Source organism: Leptonotus elevatus, chromosome 19 (genome assembly GCF_054856555.1).
Source record: "Leptonotus elevatus isolate MCC_2025b chromosome 19, RoL_Lele_1.0, whole genome shotgun sequence".
Classification (NCBI taxonomy): domain Eukaryota; kingdom Metazoa; phylum Chordata; class Actinopteri; order Syngnathiformes; family Syngnathidae; genus Leptonotus; species Leptonotus elevatus.
In genome coordinates this window covers 532,581-555,441 of record NC_141257.1, presented here as the reverse complement: position 1 = coordinate 555,441, position 22,861 = coordinate 532,581, and the positions used below count along the sequence as shown (strand labels likewise).

At 49.2% G+C, this 22,861-nt stretch overlaps 1 protein-coding gene across 2 annotated transcripts in view; it reads right to left on the bottom strand.

Annotated features, from left to right (window-relative positions):
* The window catches only part of grin2da (glutamate receptor, ionotropic, N-methyl D-aspartate 2D, a), a 52,002-nt gene that overhangs the window by 6,581 nt on the left and 22,560 nt on the right, over positions 1-22,861 (bottom strand). For both annotated transcript variants that reach the window (XM_086062292.1, XM_086062291.1), the window contains exons 5-17: positions 21,887-22,074; positions 20,759-20,899; positions 14,612-14,726; positions 11,852-12,057; positions 9,194-9,362; positions 8,968-9,121; positions 6,506-6,631; positions 5,765-5,877; positions 4,610-4,726; positions 3,817-3,977; positions 2,009-2,078; positions 1,047-1,164; positions 57-118 (exon numbers count right to left, since the gene is read on the bottom strand). In XM_086062292.1, the coding sequence (XP_085918418.1) occupies positions 57-118; positions 1,047-1,164; positions 2,009-2,078; positions 3,817-3,977; positions 4,610-4,726; positions 5,765-5,877; positions 6,506-6,631; positions 8,968-9,121; positions 9,194-9,362; positions 11,852-12,057; positions 14,612-14,726; positions 20,759-20,899; positions 21,887-22,074 (1,740 nt within the window). The remainder of the gene's footprint in view (positions 1-56; positions 119-1,046; positions 1,165-2,008; positions 2,079-3,816; positions 3,978-4,609; positions 4,727-5,764; positions 5,878-6,505; positions 6,632-8,967; positions 9,122-9,193; positions 9,363-11,851; positions 12,058-14,611; positions 14,727-20,758; positions 20,900-21,886; positions 22,075-22,861) is intronic.

Below are 22,861 nucleotides of genomic sequence, written 5' to 3'. Positions count from 1 at the left end.
CGACGACTTCTTGTTCTGTCTGATGCCCGCGGGAACGCCTTCGTTTGTGTAAGTACCTCAATCTTGTCGTTGTGGCAAATTCCCGACAGCCAAAGACGCTCCAACATGTCGATCTCATCTACAAGACACAGAAAAAGAAAAAGGAAAAACAAAAGCAGAGAACATGAGTCCGGTGAGTTACAAGGGAGTTACAAGACTCATTGACCTCGGGGTCAATGAGCGCCATCTGGAGGCTTGGAGCACGGCAGGTGGGCCATGCTGGCCGCAACATTCAACTGTGATGGCAGAAAGAAAAAAAAGAAAAAAGAAAGAAAAAAAGAAAAAAGAAAGAAAAAAAGTCATCATTTTTCCTTCTGAATTGAAGTCAAGTCATGTGAGCCCGCCCAAGATTCCCCAACACATTTGCACCAATCGGGACTTCACGAGAGGAAACCTCCACACATTCCGGAGTCACGATTTGTTTTCTCAACCTGTTCTTTGTTATCGTTTGCTGAAAAATTCACAAGATGGCGCCAAAGTTTTATCTAAATCGTAACATAATACTAATAATGCAAATAGTACCACCGTACCCTAATATAGAATACTTACAGGTAAAAAAAAAAAAAAAAGAATTCAAAATACTATTTGAGGTTTTAGTCTTAAAAACCACATTGTAAAGGCTGCATTTCTAAATGTCTTCTCATGGGGGCGCTCTGTGGTCCAGAACCCCAAAACACATCAAGAAACTCCAAAGAAGCCTTTTTGCATTCAAAGATCTTCAAGCAAGAAAAGTCCAGTTGTCTCGACTCGACTCAACTTTTGTGGACAACTGGAACGAGACAGCCCGTCAATCTAAAACTCAGTCCTCCAGGGCCGGAGTCCTGCGGGTTTCTCTTCTCCGACACACCTGAAGCTCATCAGCAAGCTCTGCATAAGCATGATAACGCAAACATCCAAAAGCCGCAGGACTCCGCCCCTCGGGGACCGAGTTTGCACACCTGCGATCGAAACGAACCTGCATCAATGTGTTCGTTTGTCAATTTTCCAAATGGGAAGACGTCTCGTACCGTCTCCCACCAGCTGCAGCAGCGCCAGGTCCAGCGGTCTCTTCCATCGGGAGTTCTTGTGCAGAGCGATGCCGTAGCCGGTGGTGGCGAAGACTTTGCCGGAGCCGATGGTCATCACCTTGTGGAGACAAATCGGCAAAAGATGAGTCGTCGCCGTCGTCCTGCGCTGACACATCCCACGTGATTCTGCTGCCGTGCCGCGAGGAGATCCAAAACCGCCCGTCCTCGGGTCACAATGAAGATGGACATCAAGGACATATTGGTCCGTTTGTTATCTGGATCCGTCAATCAGGTCTTTCAGTTACTAGTTTGCCAGTTAGGCGCTTCATTGGTCAGCTGCTCGTTCCCGTCAGACAGTTCATTAATTCATTGACTGGCAGCCATTTTGACTAAAGCAAGACCCTTTGCTCCCGGAAAACATGGGCGCTACCAAAAGAAAGATTAGAGTCTCTTCTTTCATCAGGAAAAAAAAAAGTACATTTGTACCCGTTTTGCAACAATTAACATTAGAATATAGCGAAGTTTCATCATTATTTAAAAATCCATTTAAATGATGAGTACATGAGCTTTTTTTCCCCCAACATGGCCCTGGTTGATCTCTTATACTCCGTTTTTTGTAATAACTACCATTGCTGCCTCTCCAGGTCAGCAGCTGCACCAAAGCCTTCTGCATTTAAAACAACAACAACGTGTTTACAGGTTTGAACGAGTTCATAAGTCAGTTCCTTGGCGAGGTCATCACTAGCCAGCCAGTCTGGTTAGTCTCAGTCTCTCAGGTGGTTAGTTGGTCGGTCCAACGTAGTGGCACTTGGGTTTGTCCGTCCGTTTGTCAGTCAGAGGGCTCGTTACTTCGTTCGGGTCAAGTCTTTTTTCCGGTTGTTCGTAAGTCAGATGCTTGACGAGGTTGTCGTCCGTGGGCTGGTTTAGTCCGTCCGTCACTTTGCCAATGAGCGGTCCGTCACCTTGCATCCTTCGTCCTTCCTGGCCATGTAGTTGAGCACGGCGGCGTCGTAGATGAAAGCGTCCAATTTACTGCACACAAAACAAACAAACACGCGCACGTAAATATCAAACAAAAAACACGTTGGGCAAAAAGTCACAAGCATTTGGAAAAGCTGGTGGAAGTTGATTCGTCATGTTTGGCGGCGACCAGTCGTCAAGTCCGACAAACACATCAAAGTCTCGTCTCATGACGATGATGATGATGATGGTTGTGTGCGGACATGACGAAGAGCTCCTCGGCCGCCCATTCAACATTCTTCCCGTTTGCGCTCGCCAGCTGTCGAGCGTCTTCCGGCAGCAGAACGCCGAGGACGGGACGGAAAACGGGGAACATGAAGACGCTGCTCAAGACCAGACACAATCCCAGACCAAGACTTGCCGGAGACCAGAACTCGCCAAGGCAGAGGCCAGACCACGCCAAGTCAAGACAAAGATCAAGATCAGACCACATCCTGTTTTCTCAACCGTGACAAGGTTGAGCATCGCGCCGTTTAAAAAAGGTCACGTTGTCGTCGCTTTTTCAAAATCGCGCGTGCGCCACCAATGCCCAGATGAGTACGAAGAGCCCTGACTGACTCTGACTGCACCGATCAGCTGAAATCTTCCCTTTATAGTCGAGTGTGCGGACTCCACAGTTTCTTTCATTTGAAGTCATGTCTTCATTCGCCAACCGTGGCTGTCGCTTTAAGATCGTGCGCCATGAAGGAGCCTGACGCAGATGCTGCAGTTACGCTTTAGGCCAGAGGTGGCGGTCACGAGTAAAAAAGTGACAAACTGCACAAAGATCCTTTAAAGAGCATTCCCTCTTTCATTTTCAGTTTCTTTGCAATACTTGTGACAGCTAAAAACCGTGTCTGTAATTCTTTATAAGCACAACATGCAGAAATCTCAAATTGCAACGAGAGAGGGCAGAGTTTTGGCGCCTCAACGTGCACGTGGGGCCTGATGAAAATCCATCGGCTGAAAACACACATCTGGCCCATCTGAGACCGAGACAAGATCAAGACTTTCGGGACTCAAAACCTTCAAAATGTGGTCTTGAGACCAAACCAGTCTCGAGTGTTTTTAACAAGTGCCGCCGTTGTTTATTGGCTCAAAATGTGTCCTGCGATTGAGTCCAGTCCAGGTTGGAGTCCACTTTTTGCCAGAAGTGGTCTGCGAAACGCTCCAGCAAAAACCCAAACGAGACCCGAGTGAGGAGAAGCAACGGACGGAGATGGCGACCAAGCTGCAATTGGCAATAAGTGCGAAATGCGTTTCCGAGAAGCGCAGGAGGATCCTTGAACCCGGAAGACGCGAGCTGTCGAACGACACGAGCGCGACGGAAGGCGAAACGTCCGAGAGAGCGACGAGCGCGTGGCGCCGTCGTGGCGGTCCCGTCGTGGCGGTCCCGTCGTGGCGGTCCCGTCGTTGCGGTCCCGTCGTCGCGGTCCCGTCGTGGCGGTCTCGTCGTCGCGGTCCCGTCGTGGCGGTCCCATCGTCGCGGTCCCGTCGTGGCGGTCCCGTCGTGGCGGTCTCGTCGTCGCGGTCCCGTCGTGGCGGTCCCGTCGTCGCGGTCCCGTCGTCGCGGTCCCGTCGTTGCGGTCCCGTCCGTCGTGGCGGTCCCGCCGTTGTGGTCCCGTCGTCGCGGTCCCGTCGTTGCGGTCCCGTCCGTCGTGGCGGTCCCGTCCGTCGTGGCGGTCCCGTCGTCGCGGTCCCGTCGTCGCGGTCCCGTCCGTCGCGGTCCCGTCGTGGCGGTCCCGTCGTCGCGGTCCCGTCCGTCACTCACCCGGTCTTCAGGTTGTCGATGGCCTCCTCCACGCCCTTCTGGTTGTTGCGGATCATGTACTGGTGCATGTTGGGATAGTTGGAGCGGATGTTCTCCTCCGTGCTGCCGTTGGGCACCGTGCCGAAGCGCAGGGGCGGGTACTGCTCGGTGGGATGCTGGAACTGGAGAAGGACAAAAAAACAGGACGAAAGCGCTGAGAAAGAAGAAAGAAAATCTGCTCAGTCCGTTAGATTTGCTGGATCGTTTCTAATAGATGAGATGAGATTGGAATCCGAGAATTCACGAAAAGGACAACATGCAAAAGGTAACAGGTACTAGCAGGCACCAGGTACTAGTTGGTGCTATTGGGTAGCAGGTACTATTGGGTACAAAGTACTAGCAGGCGGTACTAGGTACGAGCACAGTGGTGGGCAAACTCAAGGGCCGGAGTCCTGCAGGTTTTGGATGGTTCCCTTCTCCAACACACCTGATTCAGACGATCAGCCCATCAGCAAGCAGAGCGTAAGCCTGATAACGATCCCGTTGATTGGAATCAGCTTGTGTTGGAAGAGGGAAACCTCCAGAACCTGCAGGACTCCAGGACCCAGTTTGCCCACCCCTGTACTACTATTAGTAGTATACTCTACTATACTATGCTCGTAGCAGTCGTGGAGAATCCGGGGCGTACCTAATGTTTTGTCCATTCTTACGGTAACATTTCTGCGCTTTGCTCCTCGACTAAAACCAAGCGGAGAAAATGCCGGAAGCCAATCAATGATTTGTCTTGAAGAATCCCGGCGCCGCTCGACCTCACCTTCTTGTCCGAGAGTCCCGACACGGTGTCGATGTACTCCTCCTGGATCATGAAGGCGGCCAGGTTGGCGGTGTAGGATGCCAAGAAGATGACGGCAAAGAAGGCCCACACCAGCACCTGCGGCGGCGGGCGGCAAATACGCGGCCGTCAATTTGACTTGGAGGCAAATCGCGGCTCGCCGGACGCAAATCTACGAGAAGAGCTGCAGGACGAGGGAGAAGGTGAGGACGCACAGCAGGTAGCCCGCCAGGCTGACGTAGAGCCACGCCACGAAGAGCGCCAGCGCGTACAGCGGGCTCATTCTCACGTGGGCTCGCGGGACACGGGCCGGACATGGCGTGCGGGCGTGCGTGCGTGCGTGCGTGCGTGACATCGCCGCTGACGTACAGCCGTGTGACATAGAGCTGCATCACACCTGGTGATGTCACCGCCTGCATTTCCAATCTGGTCTGCTCGCATTTGACCCGCGTCGCATTTCTGCTCCGGTTTGCGCCACTCAGCGTTCGGGATGCATGTCAGCATTCCCGGCAGGCTTCCCCAATCCCGCTCACCGCAGGTTTGAGATCTTCCCTGATTGGAAAGAGCAGGACTTGCCCATGATCGGAATCAGGCGTGTTGGAGGACGGAAATATAGCCAAAACCTGCAGGCCCCCGAGGACCGACCCACCAGGACTGGGGAAGCCTGCGATACGCAGTTCAGGGAAATGGACGGAATGGTCTGCATTTGCATATTCCTGAAGTAGCGACATTAGCTATTCGTTCTTTAAGCGGCCCGAAGGGAAGCGGAAAAAAAAAGTTAGTATTTCTCAGACACACGCTTATCATCGAAACCAGATCAATCAAACAAAATCGCTGCTCGCCATCGTTATGGGAACAATTTCCACTTCAAAGAAAGTTTGCTGAAGCGGCGTTGTTGACTATCACAAATTGATTTGTCTATTTTTGTGATGAGTTGAAGAGCATCAATCAAAAGTTGCCTGCTGCGAGAGCGGCTGATGAGCTCTCCGCCTGATTGGTGGAGAGCCCTCAAGCAAACGAGGACGCGTCGGTCCTCGCCAGCGCGTCCCGCTAACGCCGTTAAAGCCCTTCAAAGTGTGTCTGACCTCCTCGGAAGTTTGAATGGCGCCCGAGAAGCTTTTCCGAGCGCAGACCAACCATGATCTTGCTGGTGGTTCCTCGCGGGTTCTCCACCGGCACCGAGTTGTTGAAGACCAGCGCCCACAGGAGCCAAACCGACTTGCCGATGGTGAACTTGGAGCCGCCCGACTCTGGGACAAACAGGGGACACGTCGCCTGAGACAAACAACATGGCTGACCACCGGCAGAACAAAGGAATGACACATTGCGCGTGAAATGGAGGCATTCAATGGATTCACGTCAATGAAACACTCGCTAATCATAATAATAAATAATAAATAAATAAAATTCAAATGAAATCGTTTGGCTGATATTTACATCAATTATACATTTGCAACATAAATGTGAAATTGTTTTTTTTATTATTATTCCCAATTACCCAATTAAAAGCAGGAAATAATGATCACTCTTCGGAAGAGAATGCATTTTAAAACGTCGTCACTGCCAGGCACGTTGATGTGATATTTGTTATGAAAAGTATTGGCCCATCTGTTGAAAAGGGTTTTCCTTGTTTGATGATGTTAACGGCTCAACAAAGGAGCGTTTTTTTTTTTCCTCGGGTTTTCCACCTCCAAAGTCGCAGCCGGCGGAACGCGCAGGCCCGACATGAAAGGCAACATTGATCACATGATCACGGACAATCAATCAAGTCAAGCTCGCGCTCAACGACATGACAAGATTGAGCTTCGAGGCCTCGGACGGCTCGGGGGCGGCTCGGGGGCGGCTCGGGGGCGGCTCGGGGGCGGCTGGCGCTCTTACTTTTGGCGCTCTGCAGGCTGCGGTTGTAACCGACGGGGCTGAAGAACTCGAAGACGAAGACGGTGACGGCCACCACCGACAGACACATGACGAACATCATCACCCACACGGCCGGGCTGTACGGTTCTGCAACACCAACGCACGGCTGGCGTCAACTTTGGGGAACTTTTGTGCAACATTCACGGCCCGCAAAAATTCGCTGCATTCGAGCTGGGATACATTTTATAAAAAAACGAAACAAAATGTTGAAAACTTGACAGAAAGCAACTTGGTAGGTTGCGTCTTAGGCGAGACATATAGTCTTTTTTTTGTTTTTTTTTGAATGACCTGATGCATCCTTGGTAGGGTGCAACCTTGAAAGGACGCATGCTTGGCGGACTGCATCCTAAGTCGGTTGCGTCCGAGGCAAGATGTGAGGGAGGGAAAAAAAACGAACTAACACGGTAACACGGTGGAACCACGTACAGTAAATATAGTAAAAAATATATATTTTCAAACAAATGTGGGGAAAAAAAACAAGTAGGTTTGTTATGTGCATGAAGAATATACGTAAGAAAAGAAAATTGTAAATCACTGGACTATTCGAATTTGGTGTGTTTTGAAAGACTGGCAATCTTTTGTGTAAATCGTGTTTAGCTTGTTTTGTATTTGGATTTTGAATGTGTTTGTAAACGATGTGTAAGCAAATAAAGTTCCTCAAAAACGGGTAGGATGCATCCTAGATAGAACGCAACCTTGGTCAAGCAAAAAAGTATACATTGTATAAAATGCATAATTACTGTATATTGTACAAACTCCATAAAGAATGTATAGTAAGAACTTCAAAATATTTGACTGAGAGAATTGAATTGAGAATTGAGGATTCCGCTCGCCTCTCATCGCATCAAAGGCAACCTCGGGGACGCAACCCGATCTCCGCCGAGGCGCCCCAGCGCGCGTGCGTGTGCGTGCGTGTGTGTGCGTGCGTGTTGTCACCTGCTGCGTGTTTGAGCGAGAGACGCTCAGCGGGGAGCGAGTCATAAAAGGCTTCTTAGTTGCACTCGATTGACGTTGGCGCATTAATAAGAAATGTTGGAGGAGACGTTCGCCGTCTGGGGGACGACTTGTAAATATTTACCTCGCTTGATTTCAGACAAGTGCGTTATTTGTTATTAGCAGCCAGCCTCGTAAAATGACTCATTAGCGGCGACGGGCGAACTGATGCTTACGCCATCGCAAAGTGATTTTTTTGTTGTTAGTTGACATCATCATAACATCGTTATTTATATCAAGTGATGTTCGTTATCGAACAGGATGTCACAGGAAGACGCCGGCTGCTTTTTTTAGATTGTAAAGCGAGATTGTATTTGATTAGAATTTTTTAATATGTGAGACGACCTTTCATTTTAAAGCCGCGGACAGTATTTTATTTTGAAATGGCTTGGACAGAACCATCAGAAAGCCCAAAACGTGTCACAATACCCGCTTAGGCCTCAAAGGTCATCGCGTTGCCACCTTGGTAGGATTCATCCTTGCTAGGCTGCATTCAAAGAGGCTAAACGGTGCACCTTTGTTAAGATCTGCCCTGTTTCGCTCTTGAGTCACACGATGGCGCTTCCTTGCCGGGGCGCCTCCTGAGGAAGGACGCATACTCGGTAGACCGTGTCCTCGGCGGTCGCACCCTTGGCCAAATGATTGCCGTCCGACTTTCTTTTCCGAACGACATAACGATGCATCCTTCGTTCGGTGAAAGCGTTGAGCCTCGATCGGCCCTCCTGTAATTCTTTTAATGAAGAGATGGTGCAGCCATAAAATGCGGCCAATGTGAAGATAAAGACGCCGCGCAGGGCTGATTGGCTTAACGAGCTGACTGGCGGCCGCCCGCGCAATAACATTTGACTCGTTAACGAGGCGGTCTCCTTTAACGAGCGGGCGTGAGGTCGGATGCGGAGCGGGCGTGTTGGGAAAATGCCTTTTGTCCTTCATTTCTGCCGCTCGCTCCCTCGACGCCGGCTGGACGCGCGCTTTTGTCGGCCGCGTCTCATTTTCTCATTTGGCGAGCGCATCAAAGTGTGCCGACGCAGGTGGAATTACCGCAGCAAATTAAAAAGAGAGGCCGGCCCAGATTGACGCCGCGTCGGCGGGAGTATTACTTCTTCGCACTTATCTGCCGTAAAGCCACACGGAACGTCATCTGCATTCTTTGGGGGTGCACTGCGGCACTCGGGAGGAGGTGAACGCCGCGCCGGCAGAAGGTGAACGCCGCGCCGGCAGAAGGTGAACGCCGCGCCGGCGGAATGTGAACGCCGCGCCGGCGTCTTTGCACTTGACCGCAAGTCGGCCGCTTTGGATTCCGTTTTGAACGGCGTCAGGCAGCAAGCGTCGCCCGCGTTGCCCCCCCCACGCCGACTGTGTCGACCCGAGTTCCGGCCTGGGCCCGCGACTGGGCTGGCCCCAAACACGACGCCGGGCGGCCAACTCACCCAGAAAGGCGGACGGGGACACGGTGCCGTTGCTCCGGGAAACCATGACGCTGATGCCCGTCTCCACGAAGGGCACGGAAAACTCCACCACCTCCGAACGCTCCTCGTTGATGGTGAGCGAGCCGATGGCCATGTCGGCCCTGTTGGACACCACCTGCGGAAAAGGAGGAACCTTGAGCGGGAAGCGCGGCCGCCGCCGCGAAGACCCTCGCGCGCCAGAACCGACCTCGCCCACCATGCCGTTCCACTCGCCGTCGATGTTCTTGCCGTGGCGTCCGTTGGTGACCAGGTAGAGTTCGTAGGTGAAGCCCACGATCTTGGCCAGCCGCTTCAGGACGTCGATGCAGAAGCCTTTGCAGCAATGCTTCATGGGAGATGTGCTTTCCACCGTCTGGCTGCAACGCAAAGCGTTTGTCACACAATTCCAAGCCCACTTTTGGGCAAATCCATTTGTTTCACAATCGCAATCACAATTCATTTTTCCGTCCAATACATTTCACGTTTCCTCGCGATCATTTTCACATTTCAACATGGCCAGTTTCATATTTTCATGTGATAAGTTTCTTTTCGTGTGCAATAACTTCATACATTTCAACGTGATTTCACGTTATAATGTGAACGTTTCACGCTACAACGCGATCAATTTCCCTTTAATGTTTTAGTTTCACATGATAACTCCAAACACATTTTGCATTTCAACATACTAATAATAATAATTTTCACGCTATAACGCGATTAATTTCACCTAACATGGTAAGTTTCACATTTTCACGTTGAAAGCAGATAACTTTTCACATTAAGATGTGAAAGTTATCACCTTGTGAAATTTATTACCCAACATGAAAATTGTGTTATGTGATATTTTGGTTTTTTTTCCCCTTTTGTTCTTTTTTCATAAACACAGCATAAAAAAAATAAAATAATAATTTACGAAATTTCGAAATCCTTTGCAATAATTAGCCCAACCACCCACAGCTTTCTCCTCCCCAGATTCGGCCATCAGTACTCTCGATGCCTTACCTGCAGAAATTTCAGTCAGCGACTGTATATAAATGTTTAAATCTCAACATAAGACTTTTTCCCCATTCTGGGATTTTCATGCAATCATTCAGAGCATTCCACTCGTCCTGGGACGATGCTATGAAGTGCTGCAGCCCAGTCAGAAATCTGCGTAGCCTCAGTTAGTCCCTCCCCCATTGGATGAGTTTTTTCCCCGAAAATATATTTATAAACGATTCCGTCAGCCTTGGTCAAGTTCCGAGTCAAGGCCCCGGGAGAGTGAAAAAAAAAATCCTGGGGCTGTGCCTGAACTCGTCTCACGCTTCTGACCTCTGGATTTTGGCCTGTTTTACTGCCGCTTCTCCTCTCTCCCCCTCCTGCCGGAAAAGAGGCGGAGCAAATTGTCGCTCACACGATTGCCGGGTGGCACGCGCAAGACATCAAAGTCCTTCAAGTGTTGCGCGTCCGTCCTTGCCGAGCAACAGGACAGACAATCGCTAAAGGTCCGACTTGGACCAAAACGAGGACCTTGAAGGCAACCTTGGAAAAAAACACGATGACAAATACCAGCTTACGCAGAACTGTGTGTGTGTGTGTGTGTGTGTGCGTGCGTGCGCGCGTGTGTGTGTGTGTGTGTGTGTGTGTGTGTGTGTGTGTGTGTGTGTGTGTGTGTGTGTGTGCGTGCGCGTGCGTGTGCGTGCGTGTGTGCGTGTAGGGTAACAGCAGGTGAATTAAAAAGTACAGCAGTATTCTCTTTTGGCCAATCAAATGGATAGAGGACAGACTTCTTATCTGCCATTGGCCAGCCAGGCCGTGCGCCGCCAGCAGGTAGCTTATCTCGCACAGACACGCACGCACACACATATAAGACACACACACACACGCACACACACACACACACACACGCACACACACACACGGTGATGGTTATGAGGCCAGTGATTATTAACCAGCGACTTTCAAACCTCCTGCGCGTTGATCTACGGAAAGAAACACGCTTTCCATATTCATCATCTTCCATTTGCATTCATACGATGCGTTCGCTGCAAACGGCAAGTCGTCGTTGATTTGTGCGTCTGCACGTGCACTTTCCTCTGATGAGCTCTAATCAGGTTAGTGGGAGCCATTAACTTCCAGCCCGGGAAGGAGGAGGAAGACGAGGAAGAGGAGGAAGAGGTTGTTTTTTTTTTGTTTTTTTAAATCTCTATTCATCCACGTAAGGCATTTGAGATTCTTATTTGCAACGTCAACCATGCGAGAGCAGGAAGTGGAGGCAAAAGGAGAACGTTAGAGAAGGAAGTGCTGGAGGAAGATGAATTGGAAGAGAAGGGGAAGTGAGGGATGAGAAAGACATGAAAGGAAAATAGGAGAAAGAGAAGTAGAGGATGAGGAGGATGAAAACTGAATTTGATGAAGAGAAGAAAAACTGCAGAGAGGATGAGGAGGTGGGGAAGGAGGAAGAACTGAGGAAGAGGTTCAGCTGGAAGATGAGGTGAAAGAGAAAAAGGAAGGGAGGAGGAGCAGGAAGACAAGGAAGAAGAGAAGTGGAGGATGAGGAGGGAGATGAAGAGAATGAAAAGAGGAAGAGAAGGAGAACAGGAAGAATTGAGGATGAAGAGAAAGAGGAGATGTGGAAAGGGAAGTAGAGAATGAGGAAGAGGAGGAAGAAGTAGGAGATGAAGAGGAGGACGAGGAGGACGAGGAGGAACTTTCCATCCACGGAGCAGCAACGCATACAAACAGCATCTGCACGGTCAACAAATCTGATCGCAAGCGAGTGCACGTCTTCTTCTCGCATCCGAGCTCAGCGCTGCCCCGAGCTCGTTGTGGCCAAATGCGGTACTGCGGGCCTAAAAGGCCGGCTGGGAAAAGTGACGAGCGGTACCTGGCGTTGAGGGGCATGCGGCAGGGCACCGAATCGCGAATGCAGGAGCTGGTCCCCGGGTCGGCGGGCTCCACGATGACGAACGGTCGCTCCTCCAGCGTGACCACTCGCAGGTGCTGGGCGTCGTCCAGCGGCTTGAGGAAGGGGCCGTAGCGCGACCACGGCGGGTAGCGCAGACGCAGGTGGCCGTTCTCCCACCAGCCCACCTGCCGTGCAAACACGTACACACGCACTTAATCGCCTAGCCTAGCGTTCGACTAGCATTAGCATAGCCTCTCGCTAACCATGGTTTGATGTTGGTGCCAGAAATTCAATGTGCTTTTATGAATCATTTTTCAATGACATTATTTATTATTTATAATGATCATTTAATTCTTTTTTCCTATGCAGATGGATGGAATTTAAATTCATTATTTTTCATATTTATTTATATTTTAATGAATTTTAAAATTGTATATTTATTTGTTTATATTGAATGTAATTGCACAATAAAAAAATAAAAAATAAAGTAATTCGGTGGTTATTTTATTTTCATTTGAGAAGAGAGAAATGTATAAAACAATAAACTAGGTCAATAATTATTTAATTGCTTTATTGTTCTTTTTAGTATTTTAATAGGTTTATTATTGTTTCATCACTAATTCTCGAATTAGTAAAACATTTTATTAATTAGTTTATTCAATCATATAGATCATTCAATTGGTTTATTATTCTCAATTTGTTTTGTTAATTAAAAGAATAAAGTAGTGAATTAAAAGTAAATTAATTTAATCATGATCATTCTTTCATTTGATTACAGAATAATAAACTTGGATGAAGGATAAACTCATCTAATATTGTTCTTTTAAAATGATATCCATATTATAATCAGTTTCTCTCTTCTAATCAGTTTATTATTCTTTAATAGTCTAATTATTCTCTAATCTGTTTGTTGTCTTATCCTTTAATTAATGTAATATTTGTGAAACAGTTGATCAATCTTGGTTTATTATTCTTTAATTAAATTACTCTCCAATTTGTTTATTATCCCTCAATGAATTTGTTTATATTGTAATTTGGTTGATTTTTCTATTGATTTATTATTCTTTAATTTGTTTGTGCCCTTGAAAGGTGCGAGCTATCATCATGCTTTAAAAAAAAATATATATATATATATATTTTTTTTTTTATTGTTGGCTTGCGTATTGTTGTGCATCAGGCAAGTGCAACACTTTCACCTGACGAGCAAAAGTTCCAAATGATGAGAAGGTTGAAAAAAAAGAGCAAAATGACAGAATCAAGTCAAGTGCTAATAAAAGAGATGATGATGATAATGATGAAGATGAAGATGAAGATGAAGTGGATGCCGGAAGAGCAATTGGCAAAGTGTGAAAAGGTGACGAAGAGGAAAATAAACAGAGAAAAGATGACGAGAAAACGAGGACGCGGTAAAAATAAACGACCTTTTGCTCAGCTGTCAAATGAGGAAATTTATTTGGGATCGGTCGCTAACATTTCCTCGACCGGAGTCGGGTCAAGCGGGTCGGCCGCGCGTTTGCGTCGCTCACGTTTGATGGTTAAAGTTCAGGCGCTAAAATCACATCGGCGGGCGGCGCTTCTGCTTGCTGTCATGTGACGCAGACGCCGCCCTACTTTCAAATGACTGTCAACCAATTACTAACCAGCCTGTCAATGGAATAATCAATCAGGCAGCAAATCAAGTGATTAACCAACAAGCCAACAACTCGTTCTCCCCGAGCCAAAGATGATCTCAGTGTCACCAAGCAGGACAACAGACGAGCGATGCGATGCGAAAAGATCCTTCGCCGGCCTTACCTGACAACGACAACCCCCATCACATGTCAACAGCAACCAACCAATCCTTCAATTGACTAATCATGTACCCAACCAACCAATCAACCCACTGACCAAATAACCAATCGATCAATTGACCTAATCAATCAATCATTCATTTGACTCGTTAGCTGACTAAACAGCAATCACTTGACCAACCTTCCAACCAACCAATCAATTGACTAATTACCTAGCCAATCAACCACCCAACTAACTAACCAACCAACCCTCACTTGACTAGCCTACCAACAAACCAATTGATAGACTAATTAAGGCCGTTTTTAAAATCAATGTATTTACGTTATGTATTTATATATATGTATTAACTAGCCAACCAATCAATTGGCTAACCAACCAAACCACCCAACTAACCAAGTGACCAAATAACCAGCAAGCTATGGATCAATAAATCAATCAGTTCACTAATGAAATGAACCATTGATAATCCGTTGGCCAACCTAACAACAACCATTTGACTATTCAAACTAACCAACCAATCAGTTGAACAACCTACCTAACCAGCCCACTAACCAACCAACCAACCAACCAACCAACCAAATGACTAATCAATTAACCAAACCCACTGACCACATAACAAACAAACAACCAATCAACTAACTAACTAACTAACTAACTAACCAACCCGTCATTCACTTGACCAACCAACCAACCAAACTTAGCTACTTAACAAACCTATTGCCCAACAATCCAAATGATTGATTGACCAAGCAGCCAATTTCCCACTGGTCATTTTATTAATCAAAGCTCTCTGTGCCCTTAAGATTGCCACTAACGAGCAATTGATGACAGACGAGTGGTTAAGTAGCCGACCGACTCCACCTCAACTTGCGGTGACCCAACTTGACCGGCGTCTTTTTTTGCCGCAATTCTTTGGGGGAGCGCGAAAAAAGTCACCGTGCCACTCACCTCCTCCCACCCGCGCCCGTTGTTGTATGAGATGACGTCCAGCAGCGGGTTGGACAGGTAGCCGTCGTCGTTGAACGAGTAGTCCCGCCCCCCGATGGAGATGTTGGTGAAGTACCTGAAAACAAACAAACGTACAAAAAAAGAGAGTTCCAAAAAACGTCCAGCAAAAGTTGTTTGATTTTCCGCAGCGCACCTGATGACGTCATCGATTGGTCGCCACCAAATTGATCAGCCGCTTGCCGAGCCATCTCATTGGTGGCTTTGACCGAGCGGCAGTGAGTCCGTTTGTCGTCATGGCGCTGGGACGCTCGTCGCGTGACGGGAAAAAAAAGACACACTTGCGACTGCCGTTTGATTGGTCGCACGCACTGCAGCGCTGAAATCAATGCCAGCGCGTGAGATTGACACGAGACCAGACGAGCGAGCGATGCGAGCGACGCAAGCGAACACGATGTCGCTCGTTAAAAAAGAAAAGACGAGGAAGAAACACCCCCAAAAAATGTTGCCGTTTGTGTCCGAGATAAACGAGACAATTTCCCAGCCTGCTTCTTGCTACGTGGATGTCGTCGCAACAAGATGGACGCCGGTAAACATCCGGAAGCTCCCCGGAGGAAAAAGTTCACAAGCAAGTTTGACAATCCGAGGAATGCCGCTCGCTTGCGACGGCCGTCGATCATGTGGAATCGTGTTTGTGATGAGGCGCGGCCATTTTGTTTGGCCTTCCGGCTGTTTGCAAGGCTCTGATTGGCCATTGGCGGCGTCCAATGAATGAGCGCAATGTAGCATGAGACTAACTGAGGAAGGACACGAAACACTTTTGATTTTCACACACGCCCCGCGAGGGCGACCAGTCAGCACGGCAAGCGAAAAGACTGGACGGCAGCCAGTCAAAAAACAAAAAAACAAATGTCACAAAACGAGCGCGTCAAAGCAGAAGATTGATCTTGACATCATGCCACCGAGGAGACAAAATGGCGTCCCTCGTCGCTCGTTAGCGCGTCTGCTCGACTTCCTCACATCTGTCGTGTCGTCGTGTGTGCGTTTTGTGCGTTTGCGTGTACGAGTTGCCCTCTCCCTGCTCGTCTCCTCCGTCAAAACGTCACCTCGGCGCCGTCACGTTTCTCGCGCGTGACGTGATCGTCCTTCACGCGCCGGAGACGCGAGGCTGGCGCCTTTCCGTTCCCAACCTGAACGACGCCAGTCGGACCGGCTCGCCATTTATGGGACCACACGGGAACTGCTGTTGACATCACGCGGATTTCCAGAGCGATCCGGAGACCTTTACAGACATTTCTAGAGGTGGGTCGGAAAATCGAAACAATGCGGGAAGCTCGTCAAACAACCTGACTGGCTCTCAAAATGTCCGCTCTCATTCTCAGAAACTCACAAAGTGGATGGAGGCCAGTTGAAAGCAAACTAATGCTTGATGCTTCTTCTGTGGAACTGCTTGGCCTCCATGCAGCAACAAAGACCCCCCCCCCCCCCCCCCCCAAAAACCTTCCATTGAGGAAATCCTGATGGAACTCGTGGGGCTCGTACGTCTCAGCTTTCAAAGCAAACATGGTGAATTGGCATTTAGCTGTTGTGCTGCACACTAATTGCCGAAGGTTTTTTGGCATTTTTGACATTCATTTCATTTGACAACCTTTTAGCAATTTCTGAAAAATACTTTGTATTTCTTGCTTTTGAACTACTTTTGTTGTCTTTGCCTTGCGAATGTCTTCAGTGGTTGCCTTTGTGCAAATAATAATAATAATAATCATCATCATGAAATGCTTTCCCAAGTTGGCTTTGGGCACACCCCCGAGTGCTCGACAGCCAATCGCACGCGTTCGAAAATGTGCTCTGGAAATCAGGTGGCCTTGACACGGATCGCTTTTGAAGACTGCGAGAGATTTCCGTCCCCAAAAACTTCCAGACTTTGTGCATAATTAGACTTTTTGTTGTCGTCTTTTTTCTGCTGCTGGTCCCCGACAATGGTGGCAATCCCAAACGATCTTCCAAAATGGCTGCGCTGCTTTCCGGCACAAAGTCTGTCGTATTAGCGAGTCACGTGACGGCAGCCGGCGAGCGGACGGCGTGCGCGCCGGCGTCTTCACACGCTCAGCTTTTGTTGACGAAGCGCTTTTTGCTGCCGTTCAACAAAAGTCATCTCGCCGCCTTTCGCTTTTCTTTGTCCGGCTTTCTCGGCTTCCCGGCGGCACGTTTTGTCCTCGGCCCCGTTCCAAGACGGAGCCTTTGTCCTGCCGTCCTTCCTTCACTCACACGCACGCGTGCCGCCAAATGGTCAGCGGCGCTCGCACTCGCGCTCGCGCTCGTCCTCGCCTTCATTCATGCTGCTGACGGGGAGGAAAGTCCCGCACGCATTGACACAGGTACACAAACACACAAACACACACACACAACTGCTGCTGACAAAAACGTACACATAGCGCCCCCTGGATCATTTGAAATGACATCAAAGTTGCTTGGAAGTGACCAATCCCAAATATACAGAATAAACGTAGCAGAATTTGGAATCTGGAGATCAGTTAAGGATTATCTTCATTTTTTCTTATCTTAATCTCTTTCGTTTTCTTTTCATTATCTTGTTTTCTTATTTGATCTTGTCTTACCTTTTTTTTTTTTTTTTTTTTAATCAAGCCCTTGCGTTGGTCTTCCGCGTGCGTCACTCTGTGTTTTTCCACCGCCATTTTACATCCGCCCTCCACTTTTCTACTTTTTCTTCTTGACGCTCGTTTTTCATTCAGGCTTATTGAATCAAGCACCCCCGTCCCCCCGGACCCCCATCCAGCCAACCCCCCCTTCGCCCTCTACCTGCTGCTCGCTCCATCCTTCCTTCCTTCCTTCCACTTCGCTCACCCGCTGCCGCATGCGATTTGTGGTTATGCATGTCAAGTGGGGAATCGTGTGCGTGGATGGGCTCGGGGGGCAAGATGGCAAGGAGAGGAGCAAGGAAGGAAGGAAGGGAGGAAGGAAGGAAGGAAGGAAGGAAGGGAAATGGAAGGGAGGAAGGAAGGAAGGAAGGAAGGAAGGGAAAGGAAATGGAAGGGAGGAAGGAAGGGAGGAAGGGAGGAAGGAAGGAAGGAAGGAAAAGGAAAGGAAATGGAAGGGAGGAAGGAAGGAAGGAAGGGAAAGGAAATGGAAGGGAGGAAGGAAGGAAGGAAGGGAAAGGAAAGGAAATGGAAGGGAGGAAGGAAGGAAGGAAGGGAAAGGAAATGGAAGGGAGGAAGGAAGGAAGGAAGGGAAAGGAAAGGAAATGGAAGGGAGGAAGGAAGGAAGGAAGGAAGGGAAATGGAAATGGGAGGAAGGAAGGAAGGAAGGAAGGGAAAGGAAATGGAAGGGAGGAAGGAAGGAAGGAAGGGAAAGGAAAGGAAATGGAAGGGAGGAAGGAAGGAAGGAAGTTCTTAGTTGCGGTTGAAGAATGAAGAGTTTGATTTTGGATGAAGACGACAACAACTGGCGCCGCAGGATCGCCAACAGACGATTGAACTCCAACGTTGTCATTGCTCGTCGTTCTTTTCTTTTTTTGTCTTTTGCAGGCCGTCCGAATTTTCGATGATTTGTGACCTATGAAAACGTTCTCGTTTGAATTTTGTTTTGATTGCCTGCAGGGTTTGTTTTGTTTTGTTTTGTTTTGTTTTCTTCAGTTGTCAGTTCTTGTCTACTCGGTAGAATTTTTAACAAATGCTTGATGTAAGCGCAAGAAGCCGTTTGTTTTTGAATCTTGTCCTATCCGTCCATTTTTTAGAGATGCTGAATTTGTGCTAAACGCGAAGGACACGAAGGACAGTCGATGCCAGGGCACAAAAAAAGACCCCCAAAAACGGACGCGTCGCCAGCCAATAACATGGACGAGATAGACAAGACAACATCCCACTGAAATCCGATGGAGCTAACGTGCTAACGGGGCCTCCAAACAGAACTTTGCCAGGGATTCGAACCCAAAACTTGTGAAGTGATATAAAGCCAAGCCACAAATATTAACCACTGTAACACTGTGTACAAAAAAGAAAACGGGACAACATGCCAACTCCAGAGGCCATATTGGAACCCAGAACGTCAAAACGTCGAGGCTCACGACTTAACCACTAGCGCACCGTGCTGCCTGAATGATATCCTGTCTTTTGTTGGCACCGGCGATGACCTTTCACATCTGAGCTCATCGATTTGAGACTACGTGAGTCCAAATCAATCACGTGCAGCTGGAAAGTGAGCCTTATTTACTGCCAACCTTTGATCCTACCTTTGACCTCCTTCGGCCATTTTCTGTTGCCAATCACTCCAAATCAACAACAACAACAAAATCCCTGAAGCTTTTGCACGTAGCCGGCTGACGTTCTGGCGCGAAATAACTTTGGGACGTTTCTGCCGTAGGTGTCGCACACCACGGCTGGCCGGACGCCCCCTCGAGGCGCCGCGCTAGCCGCATGCTAAGTGGCCCCATGCGTCCGTCCGTCCGTCTGCCGGCCGACGTCGTCGTCGGCGTGAAAGCTGGCAGGCGGACGCCCCCGGACGCCGTTCGCAGGTCTCGTCGCCGCTAATGGAGGCGAATAGCGGCGGCGCGGGATTGCTGTCACATGACTTGACTGGAGTCACTCGATGTCAGGGCACATGTCAACAAAGAACGGACGCTTAATCTATGTGACGTGCGCCCACCTGTGTCCAATTAGCAAAATGCTAGCCATGGCTAATTGCCCCTCCCTCGCCTCTTCTCAACTCGCTTGCAAATAAAGTAGCTTCATATCCAGCGTGAGCACGAGCGCTGGCGAGCACGAGCGCTGGCGAACGTTGCCACGGCGACGCGCCGGCCCGGAGATGCGGGAGGTGAGGAAGAAATTGGAAGCATCCGGAATGAAACAGGCAGGAGGGAGACGTTGGAGGAGGAGGAGGCGGACCAACCGCAGAAGAAGAAAAACACTTTCAAGATGTTTACGTGGTTAAAGTGCACGGCAGATTTGGACTGAAGTTGAAAGTATGCGTGCCAAACCCGACTTTGTCCGTCACGCGATCATTCAGTGTGTGTTGTTTTTGTGTATTTTAGACATTTATTATGAGAATTGATGTATTTTTCTTTTTGTTGTTGTGCATGCAAGCTTGTGCGTGTGTGCGCCAAGATGTATGCGTCACCATGACAACTTCTTCAAAAGTGGCAGAAACAAGCGAGCAGCACTTACGCCCCCCCGCCACCCCCAACACACACACACACACACACACACACACACACACACACACACACACACACAGACGTGACAGAGTCGCTGGTTGCTAGGCGACACGCCGACGAGACATAAAAAGCCACGTTTGTCACGGAGTGTGTCAGAGCAGCCGCTCCACGTGGTTGCTTGGTGAAGCAGCATGTGGCTCCGCGCTGGCTTTTCGCATTCTCTCACCACTACTTGGACTAGTTGTACTAGACTAGTACTACTAGCACTCCCATCCGTACTCGTAGTAAGTCCAAGCGCCGTTGCTGTGAAGCAAGCCCCTCCCCCCCTCCCCCCTCCCGAGCTGGTCTGTCCGTCTGCATTATTTCCACCTGCTCCGCTGCTCTTTCCTGCCTGCACCTTTGACCTCTGCACCCGAAGGCTGCTGCCCACCCCCGTGACCCCTCACCCAGGTCAAATGAAGCTCTCGTGTCCTGGAGGAGCTTCGACGAGACTTCTTCTTTTCTATCCAAGGCGGGACACGCAGAGCGATCATCATTTTCAGCCCGATGACTACTAGTATTATGACTACTAGTAACACCGCTATCGGAAGTGGTTGGAATTTATTCGATATCCAGATATCCATGTACTAGTACACTGGTCGTCCTCACGAGTAAGGCAATTCCGTAGAGAAAGTACGACTGAGAAGAAACGTTTCTCACACTACTAGTGCACAATTTCGCCAAAGTGGTCAACTATTGCGCTGCACTAGCAACACTAGCAGGTCCAACCGGTAGGCTTGTTGAGGATATGGAATGTTCTATTCCATATGCGTGATATGAACTTTAAGGTCCAGCATGTACTAGGTCTGCACTAGTAAGACAATTCAGCACACGAGTACAAGAATGCGCTAGTAGCATGACTGCCACCTGTACGACATTTTCCCAAATTTGTATTTGTCCTATTTTTTGTGCATCATTTTCCCGGATGGACTGCGTGTCACCTGATTCTGTCGGCCACTCGCTGCGTGTGGTTGCCGTCGCTCTGGCAGTTTCCGGTGTACGGGGCGCGGCCGGCGACGCCCTGGTCCCGCCGCAGCGCCATGGCGCCGTGGGTCAGCACCGACACGCCCTTGGCGATGCGTCTGCGGGGGGGACGACAGACACACATCAGCAGGATGCATATGGTAAGCTGAGCTGCAATGTTAACGTTGGCTCCTTTTGTGGCAGAGAACAAAATAACAAACCTATTTAAGTGAATGAGGAGCTTCATTTAGACAAAATGTGTGCTTTGCCACCATCTTTGGCCAATTTCTTGCCTTTGGAAATGAGAAGGAAAACTTGAAGCCAAACCTCAAAGCGGCGATGCAGATGCGCTTACCACGAGCTCACCGCGCTGCCTTGCTGGTTCTCATTTGCGCGTAATTGCACCAATCAGGGAGGGACGCGTCCTCACCTGCCGCTGAAATGCGAGCGCATTCAAGTGGAACGAGCGCCCGCGGTCTGACGAGGTCGCATACATCAGACGGTGACTCGCTCGCTCGCTCGCAACGCCGCGGGGAGAAAAAAACAAACGGCAAAAAAGCGTCTCCCGCTTGGAAATGTTGTTTGTCTTCACGCCGGCTTGATTTCTCGCTCATGTATTTTTAAAAGCACGCCAGCCCGCCGCGCTTCGCCGCCGCGCTTCGCCGCCGCCTGGCCTGGCGGAGGCCGCGGTAAACAACGCTGGCTGTCGTCCCGCTTTGACGCCGGCACACAAAAGTTCACCGCGATGCATTCAAGTGCGTCTCGTTCAATTGAGCTGGAGGGCCGCGAGCTCATTTGTTAATGAGGTTCAAACAAAATCAAGCGCTCCGTTTTAATCACTAAATCCTTCTTCTCGTGTTTGCCAGTCAAATAAGAACGCGGCATCTCATGTGGACGCACGATTGAAACTCAAAATACATCATCAGTGCCGTACAGAACATTTCCATAAAAACTGTAATAACATAAAAATGCATATTAGGCATAAACGAGTATGTCAAATGTTTAAGTGTTCAATTCGGATTTCAAATGAAAAATATGACATCAAGAAATGAAAATTGAAAAATGAAATATGCATACGTGTCCCGGCGGAAGTAGGAGCGCAGTACCTGCGAGGCTCGTCCCTCCATCCCTGAGGCCGGATGGCGAACAAGGCCTTGGGCAGCCCCTCCAGGCCCAGGCCGGACAGCGCCGGGCCCACGGCGAACCACATGTGACTGGGACCCGCCTGACCCGACGCCCATGCCGCGCGGAACACAAGCTCCGCCTCCTCCAGGGAGCAGTACAGCAGACGCACCTGCGGCACACAAACGCGGTGGCGCTCGTGATGGGAAAGCGGGAAAGCGCCACGGTGCGTTCAGGTCACGCCGCTCGGGGAAAGACACGTTTGCTCCCAATTCAAAGACACTTGAAAGTGTCGCGCTGCGTTCGGGTTACGATTGCGGCAAAAGGGACGCGACGGCACAGAGACTCGTTTCAAATCAGGGTAACGCTTGCTCGAAAAGGCAATAGTGCCTTGTGGGAAACGCGGCGACGATTGAAAGCATCACGATGCCTTCAGGTGACAGTGGTTGTGAAATGACAGCTTGTTTGTGCTGCAAAATGAAATGACACTTGAAAGGATCACGGTGCGTTCAGGTTCCACTCGCTGGGAAATGAGACATTTGTCTCAGTGACACCTGAACGCCGCGCAAACAGCTTTCAGGTCGTCCTGGTTGCAAAATGAGCAATCGGTGGTTTCAAATCAAATCCGGGGACGCTTGAATGCATCACGCTGCATTCAACTTCCATTTGCTGGAAAATGAAAGAAGTCTTTCAGTGACACTCGAAAGCACCGCGCTGCATTCGGGTGCCACTTTCTAATAAGTGAAATGACACTGGAGAGACTCGTTTCCAATACTCCAATTCCGGGTCACTTGCAAACAACACAAACGGCGCCGCAGAGATTGGACGCAAATACAGCGACTTGACACTGCAAAGAATCACGCGGCGTTCAAGTTTCACAAAAAATGCGAATTTGCGATGCCCTCGGCTCACATCAACGGTGGGAGAGAAAAGAGAAAAGAAATAGAGCGCGTGGAAAT